This window comes from Pecten maximus, chromosome 16 (assembly GCF_902652985.1).
Source record: "Pecten maximus chromosome 16, xPecMax1.1, whole genome shotgun sequence".
NCBI classification, from domain to species: Eukaryota; Metazoa; Mollusca; class Bivalvia; order Pectinida; family Pectinidae; genus Pecten; species Pecten maximus.
In genome coordinates this window covers 17,972,982-17,985,009 of record NC_047030.1, presented here as the reverse complement: position 1 = coordinate 17,985,009, position 12,028 = coordinate 17,972,982, and the positions used below count along the sequence as shown (strand labels likewise).

The following is a 12,028-nucleotide window of genomic DNA, read 5'->3' as shown; positions in this document are numbered from 1 at the left end:
TAATGTGCCATGTAAACAGTATATATACTACAATGTTGACTATTTAGTGTGCCATGTAAACAGTGTATAGAGCACAATATTGACTATCTATTCTTCAATATTAACAGTGTATATAGTACAATGTTGACTATCTAGTCTGTAATATTTACAGTGTATATAGTACAATGTTGACTATCTAGTCTGTAATATTAACAGTGTATATAATACAATGTTGACTATCTAGTCTGTAATATTAACAGTGTATATAGTACAATGTTGACTATCTAGTCTGTAATATTAAAAGTGTATATAGTACAATGTTGACTATCTAGTCTGTAATATTAACAGTGTATATAGTACAATGTTGACTATCTAGTCTGTAATATTAACAGTGTATATAGTACAATGTTGACTATCTAGTGTGCCATGTCAACAATGTATACTTTCTAGTGCGTTGTTGAGATTCAGTGAACAACATTTCTATATATTGAGAAATCACTACCTGCTCTCGATTCGATTCTCAGATTTTTTTCGGCATCTCAAATTACGTCAATCTTACTTTTACGATCGAATGAACGAGTAACAAATAACGATCAGAACTTTTACAAAAAATCATGACCTTTTCTATGAATGAGGAACGTTAAAGACGTGCTTCAAACCGTCACGAGTGTGCCTGATTTCGTTTTATTTGTAAAATAGGGGAAACGATCTGTAGGTCCATAACCCAAACGTATAATGAATATTTTACTATCCGGACCTATATCATATGCCTTTTTAACGTTTCTTTTCTAATTGAAAATTATCGCTGATTATGGCTTTGCGTACCTACATGGAATTTTTTTTCATAATATATAGGCTAACATGACTTGAAGGTGATTTTGATGAATTTAAAACAAAATTACCGAGAAAAAAATGTTAGGTTTTCGGTACGATGTTAGGGAAATATTCTGGCCAGATAACTCAAATCGGCTCATATTCCGTATGGATCTTTATCAAGAAAACACGTTTCTGCTTCATGCTTTCTCGTACTACTTAATAAACAGTCCATACCCCATTACACGACTTGGGACGTCATCCTTATCCTAGCACTTAGTGGAGGGTAGGGCATAAACCATCAACATATACTACTGGTATGGGATATGAACTTAACGTGATCGCTCTTCATGGACCCATGACCAGCGGAATGCTCGCATGTTAAACGGATATGTGAATGTGACTTTATCCTTGTTTTCTTTAAAAGCAAAATGTCCAGCCAGCGCCGTATAATTGGCGTCTGTGTAACAGTAATAGCAGCTTTAATGTTATCTCAGATGATATTGTATTTCGTTTCACAACGTAATATTATATCGATGATCTATGCAGGCATAGACGTAATTCGGGAATACGAGGATAGCTTTAACAGCTTAAATGTGAGTTTTCATTCAACTGAACAGCATTCAAAAGCCACAAAAAAGATTACTAAAATTTCAGCTACGACGAAGATACCTTACACCAAGACAACAAAAAATGGTACTAAATCGCTTCCTATGTGTCCTTCAACTCCACCAAACAGAGGTAAGTTCACAGTCTACCATTATTTGTTATTGGATCTTAGTTTTAAATAATTTTACAACGGCTGAGAATTGCACATTTAAAAAGATAATTTAGAGAGTCGTACACTGTTGCCCACCTAACAACATACCAACTTTAGAGAGTCCATTCCAGCTGTCCATATAAACTAGACAAATTAGGATACTGATTTCTCTCTGCCAAAGTAAACTAGACAAATTAAGATATAAATTTATCTCTGCCAAAGTAAACTAGACAAATTAAGATACTGATTTCTCTCTGCCAAAGTAAACTAGACAAATTAAGATATAGATTTCTCTCTGCCCATGTAAACTAAACAAATTAAGATATACATTTCACTCTGCCCGTGTAAACTATAGACAAATTAAGATATTAATTCCTTTCAGCCAATGTAAACTAGTCAAATAAAGATGTTAATTCCTCTCTGCCCATGTAAACTATAGACAAATTAGGATATTGATTCCTCTCTGCCCATGTAAACTATAGACAAATTAGGATATTGATTCCTCTCTGCCCATGTAAACTAGACAAATTAAGATGTTAACTCCTTTCTGCCCATGTAAACTAGACAAATTAAGATATTAACTCCTTTCTGCCCATGTAAACTAGACAAATTAGGATATTGATTCCTCTCTGCCAATGTAAACTAGACAAATCAAGATATTAATTTCTTTCTGCCAATGTAAACTAGACAAATTAAGATATTAATTCCTCTCTGCCAATGTAAAGTAGACAAAATAAGATATAAATTTTTCTCTGCCCATGTAAACTATAGACAAATTAGGATATTGATTCCTCTCTGCCCATGTAAACTAGACAAATTAAGATGTTAACTCCTTTCTGCCCATGTAAACTAGACAAATTAAGATATTAATTTCTTTCTGCCAATGTAAACTAGACAAATTAAGATATTAATTCCTTTCTGCCAATGTAAACTAGACAAATTAAGATATTAATTCCTTTCTGCATAAGAGTCTTTATATGGTATGGGGTATAAGCACGACAGGGTTTTACGTCTCTTTCCTTATTTTATAATTATCATCTATTATATTATTTCAGTACAAACTCCAAGATGTTTTTAACCAAAAGCCAAATGGCCTTAAACTGTCATGTGACTTCATTCAAGTTTGCGACTTTGCTTTCATGGAAACTAAACATAACAGTTACGCTATTTTCGCGTATTTCGCGAGAGATTAAAATTCGTGAAAATTAATCGCCGCTATATAGTTTCAATCACGGGTACTGTAGGTATTTTATGACTGTAAATCGCGAAATTAGATTGCCGTAAAAACGTCGTTAGGTATGAACACGAAATTAAGTCCCCGCGAAAATAAGCTGAGTTATCGACTTACATGATTGATCATTTAATTTAGGATTTGATTTCAGAAATATTCACATTTTTTCAGTTGGCCGTTTAGCCACATTCAAGAAAATTCTTTCATTTGAGCAATTGGAGAAGGAATTATTCAACGTCAAAAAAGGCGGTCGTTACATTCCTGTCGAATGTAAAACGGATCAGAGGGTAGCAGTTATAATCCCCTACAGGAACAGGACAGGTCATCTGAAGAGTGTTTTACATAATCTGCACAGCATGCTGATGAAACAGCAGATTGACTACGGAATCTTCGTTATTGAGCAGGTAATTCTAAGATTCTCCAAATCCTACAATATATCTCATATAAAGAGTTTCACAACGTAGATGTTACTACAAACGCTATTCTGGTCTGAACCTGTGTAGGAGGAGCGGGTTAAACATCCATTTCGGTCCAGAGAAAACTATTTTCACCAGAATCTTTCTACATGCATGATGAACTTATTTTGTTTGATATGTTTTTTATTATCGTTATGAATATTCTTGTTTAAAATGATTTGCTTTGTTATACTTCTTTATGCAATGCTTTCATTGTTCCTCCTAGGCAGGAAATAATACATTCAATAGAGGAGTTTTGCTTAACATCGGATATGCCGAGTCCATCAAGACCTACAATTATACCTGCTTCATCTTTCATGACGTTGATCTTATCCCTGAGGATGACCGCATCTACTACGGTTGTGGTCACAACCCACGCCACCTAGCGGTAGCCATGAACAAATACAACTATAGGTAATTATTCAGTCAACACTGACGAGGCACATGTAGAAGTTAGCCATTTAGACATTGCTGATAGTATATGTTTACGTAATTGATCATTTTGATATCGTATTGTATTTTCCAGCAGAAATTGAACAAAATGAAGCTTTGTTTATGGAAATAGATAAATGTAAGTCATATATTCAACAAGCATAGTTATTCCCAAGGTTGAACACTTTTGAAAGAAATTATGTTAAAAAACGTCTTGGGACTAAACTAAACGTCAAGGAAACTAAGCATAACAGAAGATTAATGTCATGGAAACTAAACATAACAGAAACTAAATGTATAGAAACTACACATAACAGAAACTAAATGTCATGGAAACTACACATAACAGAAACTAAATGTCATTGAAACTACACATAACAGAAACTAAATTTCATGGAAACTACACATAACAGAAACTAAATATCATGGAAACTACACATAACAGAAACTAAATGCCATGGAAACTACACATAACAGAAACTAAATGTCAATTAAACTGCACATAACCGGAATTAAATGTCATGGAAACTACACATAACAAAACTAAATGTCATGGAAACTACACATAACAGAAACTAAATGTCATGGAAACTACACATAACGGAAACTAAATGTCATTGATACTACACATAACAGAAACTAAATATCATGGAAACTACAAATAACAGAAACTAAATGTCATTGTAACTACATATAACAGAAACTAAATGTCATGGAAACTACACATAGCATAAACTAAATGTCATGGAAACTACACAAAGCAAAAACTAAATATCATGGAAAATACACATAACAGAAACTAAATATCATGGAAACTACACATAATAGAAACTAGATCTCATTGAAGCTACACATAACAGAAACAAAATGCCATGGAAACTACACATAACAGAAACTAAATGTTAATTAAACTGCACATAACCGGAATTGAATGTCATGGAAACTACACATAACAGAACTAAATGTCATGGAAACTACACATAACAGAAACTAAATGTCATGAAAACTACACATAACAGAAACTAAATGTCATGGAAACTACACATAACAGAAACGAAAACGTCTAGGAAACTAAACTAAACATCAAAAAAGCTAAAAAACAAAAGTCAAGGAAACTTTACTTAACTTAAAGGAAATTTAACTAAACATCTAGGAAACTAAACATGATAGCAGCTCAACTTAACGTTATGGAAACTTAACTAAACATCATGGAAATTCAACTAAGCGTGAAAATGTTAACACAACGTCAAGAAAACTAAACATAATTAAAGCGTAACTAAACGTTATGGAAACTTAACTAAACATCATTGGAGTTTAACTAAGCGTGAAAAATATTAGCAAAACGTCAAGGAAACTAAACATAACAGAAGCTTAACTAAACGTTGTGGAAACTTAACTTAACGTCAAGGAATCGAAACATTATAGAAACCTTACTAAACATTATGGAAACGTAACTAAACATCATGGAAATTTTACTAAGTGGAATAAATTTAAACAAAACGTCAAAGAAACTAAACATAATTGAAACGTATATAAAATTTATTAAACTTAACTTAATATCAAATAAACTAAACTAAACGTCCAGGATAAATGAAACCAAACTAAACATCATGAAAACTAAACACGATAGAAACTCAACTAAACGTTATGAAAACTCAACTAGATGTCAAAGAAACTAAACTAAACGTTATGGAAACTTAGTTAAACGTCAAAGAAACTTAACATCAAGGAAACTTAACATAATAGAAGCTTAAGTAAACGTTATGAAAACTAAACATCATTGGAGCTTAACTAAGCGTGAAGAATGTAAAAAAAAAAAACGTGAAGGAATCTTAACTTTAAATCAAGGAATCTAAACATAATAGGAACCCAACTACATGAAAACTTAACTAAACATCATGGAAACCAAACTACATGTCAAAGATAAATGGAACTTAATTAAACATCAAGGGAAAAAACGTGATTCCAACTCAATTAAACTTTATGGAAACTTAGCTTAATGTCCAGGAAACTCAACTAAACGTCAAAGAAACGAAAATAAAAGTCAAGGAAACATAATTAAGATTAAAGAAACCTAGCTTAACATCAAGGATACTAAACTAAACGTCAAAGAAACTAAACTAAATATCAATGATTCTAAACTAAACGATAATGAAACTAACCTTAACGTCAAGGAAACTTAACTAAGCATGAAAAATGCCAACAAAACGTCAATGAAACTAAACGTAATAGAATCTAAGCTAAAAGTCAAGGACACTTAACAAAGCTGAAGGAAACTTAACTTAATGTCAAGGAACTAAACTAAACGTCAAAGAAACTCAACTAAACGTCAGGAAAACTCAACTAAACGTCAAGGAAACCTTACAGAACATCAAGCTAACTAAACATGATAGAAACTCAACTAAACGTCAAGGAAACGTATGTAAGCATGAAAAATGTCAACAAAACGTCAAAGAAACTAAACGTAACAGAAGCTTAACTAAACGTTATGAAAACTTAACTTAACATCAAGGAATCTAAACATAATAGATACCTAACAAAACGTAATGGAAACTGAACTAAACGTCAAGGAAAATTATCTAAGCATGAACAATTTCCACAACACGTCAAGGAAACTAAACGTAACAGAAGCTTAACTAAACGCTATGAAAACTTAACTTAACATCAAGGAATCTAAACATAAAAGATACCTAACAAAACTTCAAGGAAACTAAACGTAATAGAAACTTAAAAGTCAAGGATACTTAACAAGGATTAAGGAAACTGAACTAAATATCAAAGAAACTAAGCATGATAAAAACCCCAACTAAATGTCATGGAAACTTAGCTAAACATCAGGTAAACTAAACAAAACGTCATGGAAACTTAATTAAACATTAAGGACACTTTACTGAACATCAAGGAATCTAAACATATTTAAAGTTTAACTAAACGTTATGGAAACATAACTAAATATCATTGGAGCTTAACTAAGCGTGAAAATGTCAACAAAACGTCAAGGAAACTAAACTTAACGTCAAAGAAACAAAACCGTACGCATAGGAAACTAAACATGATAGAAACTTTAAAATTTAACATCAAAGCAGCTTAACCAAATATCAAGGAAACCTAACTAAACCTTACTAAGTGTCAAGATCATATCTATCCTGTTTTATGAAGTATGTAACGTTCAAATTTATATTATGACGGCATAATTTCACCACCAAGACAATCATATGATGTCATTCAATATGAAATTATATAAAAATGGATGTAAAAACCTATATATAGAAGCAGTTTCGGGAATGTATGCAATATTTGCATGGAGATTCATGTTATATTTCCAGAGTAGTTTACCCAAAATATTTCGGCGGTGTTTCACAGTTGCCCAAAACTGCCATTCAAAAGATAAACGGTTGCTCGAACTTATATTTCGGATGGGGAGGCGAGGATGACGACTTATACGAAAGGTATTTTTTTTTTTTTTTTTAATATGAATTAATGTTGGGTAAATAAATATGTTACACTGCAGGATATATACAACTTCTAACAATATAAATATATATAATTAAAAGAAAATAATGTCCTTGTGATGGATATACATATGATATGTACATAGTAATAATAATATAAAAAAAAAACACAAACACACCTGAAAAGCTTGCTCTCAAAGTATGTGAAAGCGCTTGTGATTTTCGGGTAGTGTTTTTCATTATTATTACTATATATATATATATTACATGGTAACTCAATTGACAAAGGTAGACAATTTTATGACTCGTGTGGAAAATTGGATAAAAGGAGGGCACAATAAAAACAAAATAAATATTTACACGGAGGCACTTGAAATACGTACAAGAATAATAACTGCTAGTATATATGAAACTGTACTCGTGCTCAAATACACATTTTGTGTTCAGACTAAAATACTTTTAATAATAAATCTGATATCTTCATCAATTTTTCTTCAATAATTTGAAGGAGTTTCAGAAATACTGTGTTTTAAACAACTTTAAAGAAAGTCAGACTGAGCACAGATTTAAGCCTTGAGCAAAAGAATGGTTCCATGGATACTGCCCTAGGTGTTCTAATGCTGTAACTTCATTTGACAAAGGAGACTGTTGTTAAATGAAACTGATGGTTATTTACAGATTGTTAAAGGCCGGTTTTACTATAGAGCGGTACAGTTTGGAGATATCCCGCTACAGAATGATCAAACATACACGTGAAAAGACGAACGCAGTAAATCCCCAGAGGTATGTGACATATATACAGCCAAATCTCGTTATCTCAAAGTTTGTGATGTCATTAAAATAAATTCGAGATATCCCAAGTTTTCGAGGTGATCGAGTGTTTTATATAGGTTTTTTTTACTGTCGGAACTGTTTGTTTTACTTCGAGGATCTATGAGAGTTGGAGATAACAAAGTTTGAATGTATTTATTCAAATTGATAGTATATAGTACGTAGACTTAATATATATAACAATTCACAAAGGTCAAAGATGCAGTAATATCATCGAAAAATCTTTATTTCAACTGCCATAATAAATAAACACGAAACCTTTGAAAATGCCATCTCAAATGTTTTAATTTGCAAAAAAAAAAAAAAAAATTCAGAATAGATAGTCAGACATCGAAGAGATTAGTCATATTCTGCTAATACCTTGTTGTGGCATTTTCTCTGAATAAACAAAGCTTGCTGTCCTATAATGTGTCAGGGTTAAACAAGTGAAGTGCAGGGAACACATAGCAAGTAACAATTTTCAACGGCAAAATAACATACAGCTTTTGTCCTGTTCTGGGTTCTTCAAGTAAGGTTTAAACCCAGAAATGGACGAAAGCTGTCTGTAAGTTGGTCGTCGAAAATCATAAATGGGGAGACGAGTACTTGATATTTGTATACTTTTAAGTACATCCACATATAGACTATGCTACAAGGACGAGTTCTATAGAGATAAATAATATGTGTATGTAATGGATGTCAATAATTCATTTATTATATCCATAATTTTTTTTATAATATCCATAATTCATCTATAATATTCATAACTTATAACTCATTTATAATATCCATAATTCATCTATAATATCCATAATTAATTTATAATATCCATAATTCATTTATAAAATCCATAATTCATTTATAATATCCATAATTTATTTATAAAATCCATAATTCATTTACAATATCCATAATTCATTTATAATATCCATAATTCATTTATAAAATCCATAATTCATTTACAATATCCATAATTCATTTATAAAATCCATAATTCATTTATAATATCCATAATTCATTTATAATATCCATAATTCATATATAAAATCCATAATTCATTTATAATATCCATAATTCATTTATAAAATCAATAATTCATTTATAATATCCATAATTCATTTATAAAATCCATAATTCATTTATAATATCCATAATTCATTTATAATATCCATAATTCATCTATAATATCCATAACTAATAGCTCATTTATAATGTCCATAATTCATTTATAAAATCCATAATTCATTTATAATATCCATAATTCATTTATAAAATCCATAATTCATTTATGATATCCATAATTCATTTATAATATCCATAATTCATTTATAATATCCATAATTCATATATAATATCCATAATTCATTTATAATATCCATAAATCATCTATAATATCCATACCTCATTTCATTTATAATATCAATAAATCTTTTATGATTGTATATATATATGTATTTTACTCAAACGACTTCTTTTATATCTAGTATCAAAAACTAGAATGTTTTACCTCGCGAATTCAAGGAAACCAACTGTTTTACCGCTTTTAAAAGAAAACTAGTCAAACATTTAGTTAAAGTAATATATCAGATACTGTTATTTTTATCATCTATTGTAACAGTAACTTCTCTTTCATAGAGTTAACAATTTATCTATTGTGTATTTTATATGGAATATTTATACGTTATTATTTCCCCCATTATACGTTGTTTTACGAACCAATTGGTGTATATATAGAGGTTACACCACGAGTGGTTGTTGGATATGGAATTTATTTCACACGAGTAAGTTATTTTTTAAAAGTTACAAAAGACACGAGCTTTAGCGAGTGTTTTTTGCAACTTTTAAAAAATAACTTACGAGTGGGAAATAAATTCCATATCCAACAATTTCGAGTCGTGTGACCTGTTTCTACCACAATAATATCGGCTTGAATCAAAGGAAAACGTGGCCAAGTATAATTTCGCGTATGCAAATAAAGTGTACCGGTGACGTCCGGGACCCGGTGATAAGCCTTTGGCATAACATGTATTTATCCTCGGAAAATAAAGACTAGTATTATTATTATTCATTTATTTTTGCGCCAATTACTATTTTTGAAAATCGCTATTAATACAACCTTTATCCCGAGTAGATACGATGAGCTTAAATCTTGAATGTTAATTTGACCTGAAGTAGGACAGAAATCATGTCTGCTAAATGTCTGAACTAAGTAAAAGGACAGAAATCATGCCTGCTAAATGTCTGAACTAAGTAGGACAGAAATCATATCTGCTATATGTCTGAACTAAGTAGGACAGAAATCATGTCTGCTAAATGTCTAAACTAAGTAGGACAGAAATCATGTCTGCTAAATGTCTAAACTAAGTAGGACAGAAATCATGTCTGCTAAATGTCTGAACTAAATAGGACAGAAATCATGTCTGCTAAATGTCTGAACTTAGTAGGACAGAAATCATGTCTGCTAGATGTCTGAACTAAATAGGACAGAAATCATGCCTGCTAGATGTCCGAACTTAGTGATGATTATTTTCTGTGTATATATAGTATGACTTTAAAAACAACCCCACACGACTGGTATAAACCGCAGCCAGCATGATTAGCTAAAAAGATGAATACATATCACTTATCATGACAGCCTAAAATGTCCACGATCTTCCTGTCACAAGGAGTTCATTATCTACTTCGGCATCGTCGGATGCGCATGGTTGATTGTACTATACGTATTATATATGGTAAGTGTAGCGTAGCATGCTTCGGCTAATAACACATATTTTTATAGGTTTGGTTTAATGTCATTTTAACAGACTCTGTTTCACAACACAAACCTGTTTGCACGGCTTTCAAACACAGAATATTAATATCTAAAACGATGTTCCCAGGCTTTCCCCAACAAAACAAACAAAGTCCTGCCTTACCCTTTTTACTCTTCGATGCGCTTCAGTGCATTTTTGGGGTATAAATCGCTCACCATGACGAACATGTCCTTATGGGTATGAAATTTGGTATATCGTAAGGCCATGATCGGAGCTGAGCAGTAACTATCTGGCTGTCTACTATTATGACACATGTAACACAACACGGTTAGACAATAGTTCGTTTGTCGACGTTCATTCTGTTCTTCTGGGAATTGTTGTTAGTGCAGTGTCTTGTATTCAAAGTCTTATATATGTCTGGTTCTGTCATTCAAAATAGTCTGTCGTTTTCCTCTCCGTTTATCTAGCTAACACTCTCCCCATGGTCTGTAGGTATCTCCTTTTCTAAATTTGTCGTAGCCTATTGTACACGGCTAGCTGACCCCTAGCGATCATTTTGCTTTCAGTTTATACGGTCATATCTCACCTTGATATATTTCCTTATCCTGTCTGGAGCATAGTGTTACAATCCTCCCCTCATCAAAGAAAGTTGATTGTGTTATCAAATTTAATTTTGAGCAAGTACCCGTTACCCCCTTCCCGCCACGAAATACTTGGTTAGATACATTGTTAGGGAAGGCTTGAACATGATAAATGCAATATATTGAAACTAACATGGATAAGACTATGTAAATCAGAGTCTGCATGGCGTATTGTAAGTTTAAATTAAGCAGTAATATATGAAATGTTAAAATATCAAATGATGTTAAAGTATGAAATATTGCATCAAATAATATACAAAGTTATTGAAGTGTACATACATATTATTAATGTAATGTACGAAGTTGAATTATCAAATGATGTTGAAGTATCAAATGCTGTTGAAGTATCAAATGATGTTGAAGTATCAAATGATGTTGAAGTATCACATGATGTTGTGATGTTGAAGTATCAAATGATGTTGAAGTATCAAATGATGTTGAAGTATCACATGATGTTGTGATGTTGAAGTATCAAATGATGTTGAAGTATCAAATGATATTGAAGTATCAAATGATGTTGAAGTATCAAATGATGTTAAAGTATCAAATGATGTTGAAGTATCACATGATGTTGAAGTATCGCATGATGTTGAAGTATCACATGATGTTGAAGTATCAAATGATGTTGAAGTATCAAATGATGCTGAAGTATCGCATGATGTTGAAGTATCACATGATGTTGAAGTATCAAATGATGTTGAA

The 12,028-nt window shown here is 31.6% G+C and overlaps 1 protein-coding gene across 3 annotated transcripts in view; it reads left to right on the top strand.

Annotated features, from left to right (window-relative positions):
* Nucleotides 1-978: 978 nt before the first annotated feature.
* Nucleotides 979-12,028, top strand: part of LOC117345202 (beta-1,4-N-acetylgalactosaminyltransferase bre-4-like) — a 30,035-nt gene continuing 18,985 nt past the window's right edge. For 2 of the 3 annotated variants that reach the window (XR_004536375.1, XM_033908214.1), the window contains exons 1-5: nucleotides 979-1,533; nucleotides 2,955-3,187; nucleotides 3,465-3,652; nucleotides 6,997-7,119; nucleotides 7,801-7,905. Coding sequence is in view for 2 of the 3 variants with exons in the window: in XM_033908214.1 (XP_033764105.1) it covers nucleotides 1,224-1,533; nucleotides 2,955-3,187; nucleotides 3,465-3,652; nucleotides 6,997-7,119; nucleotides 7,801-7,905 (959 nt within the window). In the remaining variant the exon portion in view is untranslated. The remainder of the gene's footprint in view (nucleotides 1,534-2,954; nucleotides 3,188-3,464; nucleotides 3,653-6,996; nucleotides 7,120-7,800; nucleotides 7,906-12,028) is intronic. The other variant, XM_033908213.1, reaches the window with a different exon arrangement.